The sequence below is a fragment of the Vitis riparia genome, chromosome 13, assembly GCF_004353265.1.
Source record: "Vitis riparia cultivar Riparia Gloire de Montpellier isolate 1030 chromosome 13, EGFV_Vit.rip_1.0, whole genome shotgun sequence".
Classification (NCBI taxonomy): Eukaryota; Viridiplantae; Streptophyta; class Magnoliopsida; order Vitales; family Vitaceae; genus Vitis; species Vitis riparia.
In genome coordinates, this window is record NC_048443.1 from 21,224,469 (window position 1) to 21,241,148 (window position 16,680).

The window sequence follows — 16,680 nt, forward strand, 5'->3', positions numbered from 1 at the left end:
AAAATTATGTATGATTTGTACAAAACCATTTTCTCGCTTTTAAATGTTATAGAAGAAGGAGAAGAAGAAAGAAAAGAGAAATGTTCCTACATTTTTTCCTTCATTTCATTAGATAAAAATAAGTAAAATTTGGAGAAAATGCATTCTTCGTCTATTTAATATTTTTTAATGCATAATCAAATAAGAGAAAAAACTTATAAATTCTTTTTAATCTTTTTCTTTATTTATAATTTTTTCCTACCTAAAATAGAAATAACAATTAAGGTCCTGTTTGACAATTGTTTTCAAGAATATTTTTTTAGTTTTTAGAACAAAAAAAATATATTTGAGAATCAAAAACTATTTTCTATTTTTTTTTTCTGTTTTCTATTCTCATAAAACAAAAAATATGTTGTTTTCAAAAAATTTCTTTTCTTTTAGTTGTTTTCAATAGTTTTTTTTAGAGATGTTTTAAAAAATAATTATACAAATATATATAATGATTAAAAATGAAGTTATGAATATAAAAATTATTTTTAAAATATTAAAATTAAAAATAATTTTAAGTTTTATTCTACAAAAACACTAGATAATAGTTTTTAAAAATTGTTCTTAAAAACTATTTTTTCAAAACTGTTTTAAAAAACAATTACCAAATAAGGCCTAAGTTAAATCATGGCATGTGCTAAAAAACATGAATCAAAATCATGATAAAATCCAGTCTTGATTTCTATCTAAATGGAACTTTTATTCCTATATTTTTCATTTTTAACAAGTAATCCAAACAGGGAAATTAAAATAGATTTCCAGGTGCCACACGTGCCCTTATTTTAAAACTGGTTGCCACATTCACATTTCACACCCCTCAAAGGAAAGCAGTCAATGCCTAAGGGTCATTTAGAAAGCACCCTTTAGTCTATTCCTTTTTCTTTTCTTCAAATTTTTTAATCTTCCTGTGAGAACCCAGATTTTGCTGTAGCATGAGCATTTCCATTGCCAATCCAAGAGAGTGACATTGACATAAGCCTAAAGGAATAGACTAAAGGGTGAAATGAAATGAGCCAATAAGTGAAGTAGACTAACCAAAAGGGAAAGTTCATCAAATTGCAAAACAAGCACTGTATGCTACAATTGAACAGTGTGGAAAGCTTCAGCTATTCTGATACCATTCAGAGCAAAATTCATCCATCTCTACAAGAACAAAATGGAATACTTGAAAAGTATCAGGTTGTTTTAAAACAAACCCTAAGTGGTTGGAATCTCTATTGCCACAGTACTGATTTCACATAATAAATTTTCATTAATGGCTTGTACCTTTTCTACAATAAACAAGTAATGAACACATCCCCAACAAACCCTGCATTTTGCATTTGCCGTTGTGTGCATGTCATACCATACAAATGCAGAATGGGCAGAATATCCCCTTGTAACAAACTGAGTTCCAAAGCCACAAGGGAAGGGGGGATTGGAGGGGGTATGGTTTGCACCTTTGAAAAGCCGGTTCTGCAACTTGAATCTCTCTTTTTCAGTAAATAAATATTTCTCAGGAGCATCCGACTGTTAAGGATCCCCTTGTTCCTCTAGAATGTCAAATATCCAAAGAATTTGTTGTTGAAACCAGAAACAGATTTCATCGATTTTGAAGCCCCTCTATTGCCTTTTTCCACTGCCATGCTCTTTGTTTTGAATCCTCAAATGACATAACCTTCTTTGGCTGCAAGAATACAGAAAATTGAAAGATGTGAGATGTAAAGGTGATAGGTTGGGGGCACAAATCATCTGCCATTATTACTTCATGTTATTTTATTTTTCCAACAAGCTTTGAAGCAACAAATCACACAACACAACCAGCAAACTAAGTAGAAGAACAAGCTTCTTAGTTTCATCTTGGCACTAAACGTTTGTTTTGTTTTTTCTTATTGCTTTCTTTCGTCATTTTAATTAGAGTAAACTTTTAGTTCTAATATATCCCTACATCTCACAAAGTGCTGAATGGTCCAATATTAGGTCCATGTGGTCAGCAATTGCAATGTCTTTAGAAGAGGTAAAAAAATGACCAAGGAAATGTGCCCCAAAACAGAAGATTGGGAAAGAAGGGACATACCGTGCAAATCTTGAAATGTGAAGGACTTGTGACTTGGATGCTGAGGTCATTAGGGTTGTCAGACCAGATTATATTTCCCTTTACCATCAGCTTCGCAGGGTCAACATAGATCAGTTTTGGCTTGTTGGTGAGTATAAGCTGCACCTTCTTGTTTGTTAGTTTTTGTATTTTCTTCACCATGGAAATCATAAGAACTGATTCCCCCTGCTCTAAAAATTGTTGCCTGTGAATATGCTAACACAGTGTTAGAATTTCCTCAAATGCTGATGCAGCTTGCTGGAGCTGCAGAGTTCTAAATCAGAATTAAATCAACAGCCAAACAAGTAGAAAAATTAAACAACCACACCAGAAGATTATTCAAAACAGTGTCTCCAAGGCCAAAATTTTTGCTTTGCACAAATATGGATTTGTTCTAAACCCACAAAAAATGGGTTCTCAAAACATGACCTACTTAGAATCGATGCCAATCCATCTCTTCCAGGCATTTTTCACCTTCTGACTCTTATTTCACCAACCAACAACAAAAAACAACAATATAATATTAATCTCTCCCTAAGTTCACAGCAGAGAGAACTCAATGTTGAAGAAAGATATTGTTGTTTTCAAACAGTAAGAAGGTCAATGCCAGGCACCAAGTTAAAAATGTCAAACCAATACCATTTTGAATCAAAGGAATCTATTGAAGCAAGCCTAGTTACAGAACCAGGTGCTTCAGAAGATGATGTGGCACCACTATTCCCATCATTTTGTCTTGCCGAGCCATCCCCAATGTGTGCAGGGTTCCATGAATCCTGACCATCATCTCCTTCACTTGAATGAGCCTGAAAAAGTTAAGACAGAAATATAAATTACTTTGGAGGAGTCCTTTTACCAAATTCTGCAAAACTGCAACAGAAGTTGGATTTAGACGAGAAAAGAGGGACAAAGAAAGACAGAGACAGAGAGTTAAAGCACAATTGAAGTCACACCATCGCTTCCATTGCAAGTTTAGGAGGGGTTTGTGAGCGTAAATTCTTCCAGTCAACTCCATTGAAGAAAGGATGCATCTTGAGTGAAGCATAACCATCACGTCCAGCACCTGGTCTTCTGCTGGGTTCTGTATCCTGCATCATAGTTGCACATTATAAAATTATATCACATCTAATTGAGGGAGTTGAAGCAGAAACAAAATTATCACTTATTATTCTATTCAGAAATTCAGTAAAAAATCTGCAGTTTTAGAAGTTACTTGATACCAATGTCTTGAGGACTGCTCCACGTGAAAAATGAAGGTAAAACATCTACTACTGTTTTGGCCTTAGGGCTTTAAATCCATTGAAGCTAGCGTCTCAAGGTGCAGGGCTTGTACAAGATACAACCTTGTGACATGCAACTACTTTTCTCCAAAAGTATGTACATCACACATTAGACAAAAAGGTCCAAATCACATGATAAAATTATTCAAAAGTCCAATTTTTAAGTATTGTAAATAAAATGCTTTAGAGTCTTTTTTATTTTATTTTTAAATCTAGGAATAAAATTTTATTTTGAAATCTTAATTATTCATTCATTTCCATCCCTTTTTTTTTCTGTTAAATTTTCTAACTATAAGCCTTCCTTTATGAGCATGTACATTTTGAAGTATGAAAGGAAGGTTTTTACTTCACATCAAGAGTGTGATGCTTCATAAATTTTAGTTCATAAACAAAATGCTTTGAGCCATTTAAAAATTCTACATGCATTGATTTGTTTTCATTACCATTTTCAACTATGTTTTGTGCAAAATGAGGGGCGAACATCACATCCTGCCATTTTTCCTTTTAAATAGCATTCTTTATAAGCAAATAAACATAGAAGTACAAAGAGGGGGCAAAGCCTTAGTACACAATGGGTATATAGGGAACACCCAACAAAAGGTGAAGAAAAAATGGATTAAAAAAAACCCACTAAACAGAAGACATCTGGAAAAAAAAAATGAAAAAAAAAGAAGAAAAAAGACCAAATCTCTCCTCTAAAGTATTCCTGGATCACTGAATAAAGTCCAGAGAAATAGCATTTGGTAGCCTAAGATTGGAATGCCAATCCAAAGACCAAAATTCCCTCAATTAGACCAGGCAGCCAGAACTGGATGCTAATACCAGGCCCTTGAATACAGGGTCAAGCATATATACATTTCAAAATGATCACACAACAGCAGTTTTAAAAAACTTTCACATGGCATATGAAATCTTTAGCAAAAACCACCAACTGAACAGGATCAAGCATGAAGATTTGTGAACTTGTCCAGGCAAGTTATATGTTCCCCTAAAGCACAGTCACTCCTTAAAAGTAGACATGGAAACATGCACACTTGTTGGACATGGATACAAATGGGAAAAAGCCTAAACAGGTTCCAGACACATATCATACATATTCAAAAAATTCAAAATCAATCCCCCAAGAGATGAATTGATTCATGCCTTGAACAAAACCCAGTATGTTAATGATAACAAGGGGGTCAAAAACATTTTATTTTAAAGAAAAGGGGGGGTTTTATAACATACATTGTTCTAACTGGAAATTAATCCATCCTCTAGTTTCTAGAACTACCTACATTATTAGAAAAGTAATATCCACCATGGGACTACTTCTTACACACGTCCAGCCCAGTACAGTACAATCATCAACACAGATATCAAAAGATAGTGGCTCAATGTGGATCCTAAAAGCTGAAAGCGTTTTTTGTATATTTACTTTGGTTGGAGTCTAAATTGTTTATAAAAGATGGTCCTTCAATGCTAATTGATTTCATTGATTGGATGGGTTCCCATTGAGGGAAGGTTGTTTTTTGTACATCTTGTTGAATAGGTTTTTTGTTTCAGTTGCAAGGGGGTGAGTATCTCTTTCTTGTACATCTTAAGCTGCTATTTTAGCGCTTTTTCGTAATACAATACTCTTATAAAAAAAAATGCGGATCATTAATGTAGGCCTAATTGTCCTGGAAATTCATTTGCTTCTCCTCTATTATTCGCCACACCAGTTAGTGATCCATTGAAAATGTCTTTTATACATACATACAGATGTACCTATGTATATTTGATAAATTTTTATGCCCAAAACCCATAATATTATATCTTAAGAACATTAGCCAATATATAAACTTAAATATACATATACATATGCATATATACATGAAGTGGTTCTACTAAAAGAACTTGAAAAAGTATACCATTGAACTTGTCTCTATCATAACATTCTTTTTTTTTTTGGGACCAAAAAAAACACCATATAGAAAGACAAAGGTTTTTCAAAGAAAAAAAATGCATTCTCAATTTGATGACAGAGCGAGGCTATACGAATGCAATATTTTTTACAAGTTAATCATAGCTCAGGACCCACCAATTAAATCCATTTTTTTATAGGTAAATAAGCAAATATATTAAAATCACAAAGAAAAGGTGCACCAAATACACACAGAGTATACAAAGAGCGCCATAAAGTAGGCAAAAGGAGAAAACAACAAACCACTACCCAAGCCAAAGACACTGGCCTAAGAAACAAAGAAACAGTGAAGCAGAGGGTGACATAACCAAGCCCTACAATGCTAAGAGAACAAAAACAAGTAACAAGAACCTATCCCAGGAAAAAAGAAGGAAGCCAACAACTGTGTGATACTAACACAAATAGATGAGACTGTAAACAACCTATTCCCCTCCACCTCCCGTCCCCACACCTTAACCCCAGCCTGGGCACTAAGAAACCAAATCCAGCCCATACTTCCAGCTTCTTCTCCCTTTACTGCTTGAGAGATTGAAGTTAAGAGGACCCAAACAATTAAATTTTATTTTAAGCCTTTTCAGTATTATAGCCAAAGAAAAAGATGAAATGAACTATTATTTCAAAATAAGTAAGAAAAAAGAAATATGGAAAAAAAAAATCAGCTGAAGTTATACCACTTCTTAACTGAAGCTAACCAGCAGTTAAGTTGTGCTTACCAATAGCCGGTCAATGAGATCTCGAGCTTCATCGGAAAAGTAATTTGGAAATCGGATATCTCTCGCTATAATTCTTTGGAAAATAAGCCATTCACTTGCATCTTTAAAAGGAGAAGTTCCAGAAAGCATCTGGTACAAAGTGCAGCCAAGTGCCCAAAGATCGTTTCTGTATGTATGAAGTTAACAACAGTAAATATGTTATCCACCAAAGAAAGTACATGATCCGACAGATCCATTGAAACCAACACTTTTCTTCTTTTTTTTTCTTTTCCCTTTTTTCCTCTTTTGAGAGTTTTTGCCCCTACTGGTATTTGGACCTAGAATCTCTCACGTCACCATCCCAATCCCTTGCTATCTAAGCATGCCTCAAATGAATCCACAAAAACTGGCAGTAATTTAAGATTTTCTTTTTAAAAGGCAATTTGAGATCTAAAATTTATGCCCAAATCTTTCAGAAGAAATGACTTACCCAAACGTTGCAGGAGAAGAATTGAGAACTTCTGGAGGGACATAAGCAGCAGTTCCCACAAATGTACAAGCCTTATCATCTGGACAGGAAATATATGGTTTTTGGTTAATTAGTCATTGATAAAATAGCATCATCATGACAGGATGATAGCCGTTCTTGAGGCCTGCCTCAAGTGGTAAAGGGATGGGGAGGGTTTGTGGGAGGGAAGTTAAAGTCCCAATGGGGAGAAAAATTTTCCTATCAAAAAATGACAGGATGATAGTCTTACCTGATGCTGCATTGGGAAGGACGGTAATTAGACTATCCTGCATAGGCTTTACACTCCCAAAATCAGCAATTTTGATATGTCCATCTGCAGTAAGTAGCAAGTTCTCCGGCTGCAATTCATGAAAAGTTAATAATTTTCACATGCAAAGGAAATATTGTATAGGCAATTAAAATACCTTAATATCCCGGTGTATCAATCCTAGACTATGAATATATTCAAGAGCATCTACAACTTCAGCTGCATAGAAGCGAGCTTCATTCTCTGACAAACGACCTTTCTGCACTCACACAAATTCACTGGATATTACAATAGCAAACTTGCAGTTGTAGGCATGATGCACCACATACAAGAAGCACAGAGACAAATTTAAGATCAAGAAATCTTTTTGTTCTAATTCATAAAATATTTGGAACACCCCAAAAAATTATTCATATTCAGGTAAGAGTTGCCAGGTAGGTAAAGAAAGCACATATTTCTACAATAGACTTATTCTGAATAATCGAGAATTTCATGAATAATTCAGGGATACCATGCAATATTAATCATAGTTTTCAAAATTCATTGAGTAGGAAAAGTTTTTCTGGTTGCCCCTAAAATACCTAACCCCCAAAAAATGATTTTTCGGTCATCCACTATGGTCAAAATAGAGGTCAAGTGAAAGGGAAAATAATGGTATGGTACATATCTTCAGGATCAGTAAGGCTCTCTTTGAGGTATCAGTTGGAAGATATCTGCCATCTCAATGTTCAAAATGGGGACAGTAAAACACAAACATGGTTTTTTTGGTAATTTCATGGCAAGACAAGTAATTCCTTATACAATGACTGCAATTCATTTTATAAAGGAGAACAAATTCAATTTCATCACCAACAAAATAAGTATAAAACCATGAATTAATTTTTTTAAAAAAATGTAAAAGCATCGTGCACCTCTCAAACCAGATCAAGTTAAAATACTCAATAACAAACCTTGACTGACAAACAATACCATGACTCCTAAGCCACATAAACTTATCTAAAATGAGAAATAGCAGTGTGCAGACTATACCAGATAACCACATTTTTTAGTGCAGTTAGGCTCATGTATATGATGACTGTTGACAACAGCGACAGTGACAGCAACAATATGGTACTGGTGTCATAGCAGTGGTAGGGCAAGTATTGCCAATGGTAACAAGCATGGTGATTGTTGAATCAACCACAAAGTTCTTTTCCAGATTTCATAAAGATGCATACTAAAACAAGCTGATTCGAACCAGCCTGCAGATAAACCAAAAAGAACCGACGGCTTTGCAGGTTCTTTTTACTACCTCACCGCACTTGTCGCTACTGCCAATATCTATGCACCAATACAACCACAACCGTCAGTCAATCCCCATCCCAATAGCTAGCATCTGGGGTCAACTTCATATACATGAACCTAAATCTCAAATCAGGAAAATCTGGATCAGTCAGGACAATCATAGGATCTGGTTATAGCATATAAACTGCATTTTTCATGCACAGTGGCATGGTCATCAATCAATTTTTCCTAGTGAAGATCTTGAATTGTCTTGGTTTGAGAAACAGGAGCAACAACTTTACGTTTTCTCACAAATAATTTTCATAGTTTTACATGTTTTTTTGGTTATAATGCAGGATTCTTTCTCTTGTTTATAAGAAGAATTATGGTCTTTGCAAATGAAATTGCTTTAATTTAAAAGCAATTTTTAACATGAATAACCAAAAAAGGAACATGACTAAATTGCTATGCCCCTCTCCCTTCATTGTCTTCCCTTCACTAGATCACATCATTTTAACACTATGGACCCTAAAAGTCCATTTTCAAGGGCTAGGCATTTTAAGAATGCTTAGATATTTTAAATTTTTGAGAACAAACAAGAAGACACTTGATGAGGAAGTTTCCATTTCCCCAAAAAGAGGATGAATATGTGCTCTACAGTCTTGCTACTTACCCTGGTTATTTGATCAAACAGTTCTCCACCTTCACATGATTCAAGTGCCATATCTTCAAAATCCACAGAAGGGACCCATGTCAAATGATAAAGCAAATTGTAAAAAAATAACCAAATATGATAAAGGTAAACAAGCATGGGAGAGAGCATGGTGCAAGAGGAAAATTGGAGACAGAAAGAATGGAGAATATTAAACTTCTGACCAGATTTTAACCAAGAATACCTACACAGAGAAAAGGTATCTTGAAATGTAAAAAATAATCGCACAATGCCAGGGTGATCCAATTGATCAAGCACAATGCGTTCTAACTTCACATAAGCTGTTTTATTTTCTTTTGTGATGAACTTTTTGTCCATGATTTTCAAAGCGTACACAATTCCAGTGTCCTTCTTCCTTGCCCTCACAACCTGGAGTCAATTGATATAAAATAAAGAAACAAATAAATAACCACATACCCAAATGCTAACAATTAAAACCAGACATCAATTCCAGATGCGTAAGTGCCCAAACAGTACAACAACCTGACTTATTTATGGGACATCAACAAACCAAACTAAGACCTCTAACATGGCCTCAAAATTCTGAAGAATGTCTCATTTTCTTTATTTTAGTACAGAGTTAAACCTGCATGCCAATAAAACCAGACATAAACTTCAGATATGCAAGAGCTCAAATGGCTTAACAACTGAACACATTACGGTGTAATAACAATCGAAACTAATACTTCTAACAAGGCCCCCCGATTCCAATGAGTGCATATATGATTGCTTGTGCTCAACTTATCACTCCAGATACCTTTACCACCATGCCTAGATGGTTAAAATTTTGGCCTAAAAGTACTATAATGGAATCCCATATTTCTTCTTAACCTAGTGTTGCTTTCAAAATTACCAAAACCATCTAACACTAAAAAAAAAAAAACAAAAACAAAAACAAATTAGATTCCCGGATGGAACCAAAATCTAGTTCATTATTATTCAGAACCAAACAAGTTTAATATTTAAATAATAATAATAATAATAATAATAACAATAATTATAATTTTTTTATGAAAAAAAAACATCTACATATCAATAATACATAAATATATTTATATGATCATATCATTCGAAAAAAACTGAAGCAAACACCAGACTTATTATTAATTATCAATACCATCATCATCATCCTTGCTGTACAATTATCAACCGTTGATCTACAAGGAAATATATAAATATGTATAAGCTATCTTATAATCTTACAATGAGATTAAAAAGACCCCAAATAAATTCAAGGATTGAAGGAGGTACTCAAATCATAATCAGCATTAAACCATCACTTCCCGTTAATCGATTAGGGTAACAAATGAAAAGGAAAAAAACACATAATCAAAACGCCCAAAAAGAGATTAGGAGAAAAAGAAGAAAATTAAAACGGGGCGCAAAGTTTGGACCTTGGAATAGGACCCGACGCCGTAGATCTTCCCCAATTCGAAATCCTGAATAGTAAAATTCTCCTGGGGAGCCCTAAACGCAAAGCTCTTAGATCTCTGAACCGCACCCGCACCCGCACCCCCACCCCCTCCACCTCCACCCCCGCCGCCGCCACCAGCAGTGCCACCATTAGAGGAATTGCTCTGAATCCTAAGCTTGGAATCGAAATCTTTCTCCATCTGCGCTCCTTCTCCCCCAGCCACAGCCAACATCTCTCTCCCCTTCTTTCCGTCTAAAAATTCCCCAAATTCAATGCCCACTTTCTCTGTCTACAAAACCCTTGAAGCAAGAGCAATGTCACGGCCCCAACGACGACTCTCTCTTAATATTCTCCCCCTTTTCCCCCTTTTTCAATCTGATAAAAGTGAATGATTCCATGAATCTGAAGCTACCACCGGCTTTATCTTTCCTCCATTTCAAAACCCTAGAAAAAAAAATGAATGAACGAACAATCGAATGGAGTCTAGTGTGATCAATGTGGAGATGGGGATGAATAAGAAGGAATCAGCACATGACATTGAATCATGAACATCACTCTCTATTCTCTCTTTTTTTTTTTTTAATTTTCTTTTTCTTTTCTTTTCCTTTCGTTTCTTTTTCTTTTCTCTCTCTATAAAGGCCATGGTGATGCTGCCCATGATTGGCCAGCCCTTCAAACCAGGGGTGAGAGAGTGCCCTCTTCTCGAGATTACACAAACTTGTATTTTCGCTTTTCACGTTCAACACGTGTCGGCCTTGGCGGCTTAGACGAGCAAAGACAGATCTGGGTGGTAGAGCATTTGTGGAAATGCATCGGAGATGGGCAAGTGGGGGCTTGATGAGGCGAGTTGGTTGAAGTCCGTACTTGAGCGAGTGAGCAGACAGGGGCTTTGTTGTTTTTGAATATTTTTATTCTAAAAATAGGGCCAGTCAATGGGTGTCCGCCTTTGGCGACTCTCTCAGAGAAATATACAATTCACCTAATTTTAGTTGTCCAATAAATTAATGAATTTTATTTTTGAGATTTTATGAAGTAAAATAATATTTTTTACCCCACTAACCAAAACTTGTAGTCACGTACTCATCATCCATTATTCGAATAATTGGTTTATCTTCACGGATTTTATGAAGTAAAATAATATTATGAATAATTCAAGTTATTATTTATATTCTTATAAATAAAAATATAATATAAAAAATAATCTAAATATTCTTTTTCATTCTATATATAAAAGAAAATTGATAGAAAAATAAGAGTAGCATTCCTATATTTCTTACTCTTATTTAACTTCTTACAAATAATTTTATTTTTCCTCGTACTAATTATGCATATTTGGTTGGTTTAGAATTGTTAATGGGATTGCATCTCAAGCAACCCATCACCCACTTAGATAGTTGGAAGGCTTCACCAATAATGGAAGAAAATTATTTATCCAAACAACCCACCATCCACAACAACATAGTCACTTTGTCTTGGTAATCAGAAAATTGAAATTATGGTTCAACAAAGAATTCTCCCTCAAGAGGAAAAAAAAAAAAAAGCTTCTAGCTTATCCAATGCATCAGCCAACCACCTTGCTCTTCTAATTTGTTTATCCTTATCCTTAAATGGGGACCCATTTGGACTAAAAGAGTATGAGTATGGTATGTTAATGGGGCCTTAAAAGAATGGTACCACATTGCCTGTCCCCATCCATTCTTTTGGGGACTCCCAAAGCCAACTACATCCACCTCTCTCCATCTCTCCACATGCTCATATCTGCGGACGGGGAACATACCCATTCTTCCAACCTCCCCACCTCCACGCCCCCATCCATGTATCTGCAAATCTATATCATTTCATTCTCCCCAAAACCCCAAGGAAAAAGATGGGTAGAAGATTCCCAACAGAAGAAGGTAAAAGAAGCATAGTTTTCAAAACCAATCTCACCTTTCATCAAGATTTAATAACTTAACAGAAATGAGAAAACCCAATGTACATGTAAACCTATGGGGATCCCAAAGAGTACTCCCATCTCTAAGATATTTTGAGTGATTAATTCACAAGAGAAAGAACCAACAAAGTTGGAAGTTGCAAGAATTTTTGTCACCTTCTATTACAATCTACCTGTGGCTATGGTGAATAATCGATTGGATTCCTGGTCAAAAATCCCGTCTGTTCTCCCGGCCGTTGAATTCCCATTTCTGCTTCCCCAAACCACCATACATCTCTGAAATTTCAAGAGGCACTCGCTTCTTATTCTGTAATGGAGTTGAGTGTTTCGGCTGATGGCAACGCCTGAGAACTTGGATGTGTCGATGACCCAAGTGGGTCTCACATACTCTACCGTCCTTGAAGAGCTGGCATTTGCATAGAGGTAGTTCAAAAGCAAGTCTTCGCAGTTGAAATACTTGTCCACAATCTTCCTTCCTGCCTTGGCTTCCTCGCTCCAATACCTCTCAAAGGCGAGTTGGGCATCAATGAAGGCTGCTCCTGTCAGGATCATGTTATACCCTTTCAGCTTTCGGGCATACTTCTCCCCGTCGTACTTTAACACGCTCCCTTCTACAAGACGTGGGTAGAATCCCACAATCCTATCTGGGTGCTCTCGCCATACCCGGAATCCCCGTTCTATATCATCGCAGCTCATCATGATATCATCGTCAAGCTCTAGAACAGCTCGGTTCTTTATCAGAGGATCGATCTTGAACCTGTTGTTGAGTGAGTTCTTTTCCTCCACTCTGATCCTCACCGGCACTGCCGAGTCCAATTCACTCGGTTCTGGAGGCGCCCCTTTGTTCCACACCACTACAATCTCCTCTACTGAAGAGCATCTTGAGTAATGCTTCACGTACATTTTCAAATTCCAGAGCCGGGCTTCGTAGGTCATCGTCAATAGTGTGAACTGAGAATAGTGTCCTTTCAATGGATAAGCGTCTTCAGCACCATTGCCTCCATAGATGTACTTCACGGCAATGCAGACTAGTACAGCTCCAACTGCAAATATGAAAGAGATTACCAATCTTCCGATGATGGAGTTGGGTTTTACCATGCCTCGGAGGAATAAAGGTGCTCTATTCAAGCGACTGCAGAGCTGTCGAAGCTTAGAAGACATCAAATTGGACCGTTCCCATGTCAGGAAAACATCGCTTCTCTTTCCTGAATTGTGTGGGCACCAGTTGAGGGGGATAATACATTTCACGGCTCCAACCAGAGACCCCAACAGTATAACAACTGCGACAACAACCACAACTGAGGCACAGCCAAGAATAAAACGATGAGCTGGGTCTCCTGAGGGTACCCGATCTCCATCCATGACACCAATCCACTTGCCATAACTTAGTTGTTGCACATCAAGGTGATGGTAGCGAGCACCGTTCCAAGCGTTTCGACCCTTATTTGACTCGTCTATGCCCAGGGAAACTTCAACTTCTTTGAACTCATCCTGGGTAAGGACTTCCACTTTGAAAGCACGGACTCGCCGTCCATATGTTTCACCGGAGTCTTGACCCATGCGATAAAGGTTTCCATTGTACACAAATGGCCTGCCTCCATTCCGAGCACCAGAACTCTTGTCAGTGTTAAAAATAGGGTTCTTCTTGTGTGGCTTCCAGGGACCAAATGGCGAGCTACTATACCAGATTTCCATCTGTCCGTTCTTCTTGGCACCAAAACCAGTGTGATCAGAACCAAAAATCCAATATTTCCCATCATGATTAATAATAACAGAATCAACTAGGTGTTTTTTAATAATAATTTTCTCCAGTGTCCATTGCAAGGGAAAGTTAAGTGCTCGATAGATGCGGAGCTCCCCTTTACCACTGCACTCAGGCATCATGTATATCTGTAAGAAACAATAGAAAGTGAAGTAATGAAAAGAAATGAGATTAACCAGAAATTTTCATATTGAGCTCTCGTCTGTGTGGCAAAATGTAAGATTCCTGACCAAAAATTAATAAAGCAGAAGAATTTGAGCAATTGATTTACAAAGTTTTCAAAGTACTTCCACCATCTAATGCTATGGGGTACATCCAGTGATCAAAACCATCTGATATTCCTGACATTTGCCGCATTGATATCATGTAAGTTGCATTTACATGCAAATGCTAGGTTCAACGGATGTTTCTATGAAATTGAAATCTTACTTTGCCAAGGTACTCAAAGACATATGGATACGAAAGATGCCATTCCTCATCCAAGGCAACACCCAAATGTTGCCATGTTGCACCCTTATCGTCACTTTTTGAGACCCCAATATCTCCTTGCATTGTGATCGAATTCTTTGTTTCATAGAATAGGAAAAGTGTGTCTCCCTGTAACATGATGCCCATAAATTTGAATGCAACAATTAGGTTAATGTACAAGAGAAAGTAGCAAGACAAGGATAAAGGTAATGTACAAGAGAAAGTAACATAACTTACAAAACAGATGCGCATACAGAGAGAAAAAAAGCAGAGAGAGAGAGAGAGAGAGAGAGATTCTCTTAGCACTACTTGAGTCAACAGGGAGAAAATTCATGCAAAGGTTGAAAAGAAGAGAGATTCTCTCTGCACTCCTCAAGTCAACATGGAGAAACATTCCTAGGTTGAAAAGAAGGGTTGAAATTCATGCTCTTGTTGAAAGAATGATAAGAGTTCACATACTGATGTAAATGCAAGTTGGGCTCAAGTGCAATGCATATTTCTATCAGTGACTAATAATAGCACTCTTTACATTTAGGTTGAATATATCTACAGACCTGACAACTACAACCAGCTGTCTCATATATGGTATCTGAAAAGTTCTTAAGCAAAAAAAGGTCAATATCACCCTGGGACCATTAGGCTGCCTCTTCAATCACTGATGGACCCTAACTCCTTGCCACATCTTTACAGCCACATTACAATTACAGCATCATTACTACCAATTGTTACTTCAGAGGGGCAGTTTCTTCTATGTCAAAGTGTCTGCAAACTCAGTATTTAATTTAGGATTAAAAGACTTCCTGTTGCATTTGAACTAGACAGCCAACTGCAAATATTAAAAGATGACATAGACCCACTGCTGAACTGACATTCTCCTTATTAAACTCCTCTAAGGCACGCTCCATCTAAACCCAAACCTTATATTCATATTTGGATTGGTTCCTCTGCACTGCATCCCTATCCCTATCCCTATCCCATGTGACCCAGTGACCAATAAAATCATGCAAAGGATCGATCTGATGATAAATGGCCACATGCTAAGCACAATTCTACTGGTTGGTAATATTGCAAGTAAAGAGAAATCAAAGGGTATAACTAGAATGCTTCCTAAAATTATATCCTAGATGAGTCAAATATGATAAACCATCTGGTGTCAATCTTTGCAAATCAAAGCAACAGAACTTATTTTGTGGTTCAAGACAATGGTAAGCAAAATGAGACAGGGTGACAAGAACAGCATTCCATCTTCAAAAAATGTTGAGAAAACTAGAAAATGAAATCCAAATCTAGAAAATTATTTTATCTAGTGAACATAAGAGAGAACATTTCATAGGAGCTTGAATACTTCTATTCATGCTTTTAAGTTTTACTTTCTTCAACATGAATCTTCATGCTCTTTTTAATGGGCCAATGGATGAGTTTTGCATAGGTTTTCTTTACTATTACTACAAGCCCAAGCCCAATCCCAATCCCAATCCGATAAGACTTCGGTTTTCCATTACTGCTATTATTGAACAAATTAAAGTTAAATTTCATTACAAGCCAGAAGCTGAACTCAGAGTCTATTTTTTATTCCCTATGTGAAGACTAGACACTAATCAATTCTTAACTAAAGGTATTGTGAAAGGTAACATTTTTGTTTAGTCCCACTGGCAACCAACCTAACCTCCCACCTCTCCACCCCACCCCTCACCACTTGAGCTCAGCCTCAAGAAAGCACAAATGTTTCATTTGTATAATGGTGTGAGAGAATGGAAGCTAGTCCTAAATCTATTTTTCCAGTTATTCTCTCTGTCAATGTCCTCTATACTGTTTGTTCCTTAAGAAAATCAATCGAATATGTTCAATAGTATAATTCCCAGATAAAAAGATTCAAAGAATGATACTTCATCAGTCCCTTCATTTTCTTCTAGGTTCCCCATGATCCCAAATGAAAAAATATACTCATAAGTCTCTCTCATTTTCCAAACCAAATTATGACTATTCCTACTTACAATCAAAACCTTGCAGGCAAAAACAAAGGAATACAAGCCCTATACTTACCCTGAGACACATTATCAACTAATACAGAGAAAAATCTACAAGTTCTCGGATCGTTGAATGACTGAAGAAAACAAATGACACGATGACTGTTCATCCCAAAAACAAGAAATAATTATCAAGATAAAACATCCAATTGTCGGATTGAATTAAACAAAAAATTTGATACTTCTCTACATGTTATACATGACCTATACACCTTCTACCCTTGTGAAGGGATGGAACAGCTCCAGATCAACTTTGGGGTTCATACTACAACTATGACAATATCCCATATTTTGCAGGGGCACTTACACT

General features: G+C 36.5%; 2 protein-coding genes across 3 annotated transcripts; both read right to left on the minus strand.

Moving 5' to 3' along the window:
* Window positions 1-1,058: 1,058 nt before the first annotated feature.
* On the minus strand, window positions 1,059-10,775 carry LOC117928572 (3-phosphoinositide-dependent protein kinase 2-like). 2 transcript variants are annotated; one of them, XM_034848484.1, is made up of 11 exons: window positions 10,161-10,775; window positions 8,955-9,135; window positions 8,728-8,780; window positions 6,949-7,050; window positions 6,774-6,882; window positions 6,506-6,584; window positions 6,037-6,202; window positions 3,052-3,186; window positions 2,741-2,904; window positions 2,084-2,306; window positions 1,059-1,693 (listed from the first exon to the last, which is right to left on the minus strand). In XM_034848484.1, the coding sequence occupies exons 1-11, from the start codon at window positions 10,410-10,412 to the stop codon at window positions 1,610-1,612; spliced, it is 1,548 nt and encodes a 515-aa protein (XP_034704375.1). In that variant the 5' UTR covers window positions 10,413-10,775; the 3' UTR covers window positions 1,059-1,609. The 2 variants fall into 2 exon arrangements, with proteins under 2 accessions (XP_034704375.1, XP_034704376.1); XM_034848485.1 differs by lacking the exon at window positions 10,161-10,775 and adding an exon at window positions 9,250-9,588.
* A 1,350-nt stretch (window positions 10,776-12,125) lies between these two features.
* Window positions 12,126-14,481, minus strand: LOC117928412 (glucosamine inositolphosphorylceramide transferase 1-like). Its single transcript, XM_034848299.1, is given in 3 exon segments — window positions 12,126-12,392; window positions 12,395-14,003; window positions 14,305-14,481. Coding segments are annotated over 3 exon segments (1,857 nt in total). The 3' UTR covers window positions 12,126-12,321.
* Between the last annotated feature and the right edge of the window lie 2,199 nt (window positions 14,482-16,680).

Excerpts from the sequence above, each read along its gene's own strand:
- LOC117928572 (XM_034848484.1), bottom strand. The coding sequence starts at position 10,412 with ATGTTGGCTGTGGCTGGGGGAGAAGGAGCGCAGATGGAGAAAGATTTC. Across the intron at positions 6,585-6,773 it reads CCTTCCCAATGCAGCATCAG|ATGATAAGGCTTGTACATTT; the intron begins GTAAGACTATCA and ends TTTCCTGTCCAG. Across the intron at positions 3,187-6,036 it reads ATCTCATTGACCGGCTATTG|GATACAGAACCCAGCAGAAG; the intron begins GTAAGCACAACT and ends ACTATGATGCAG.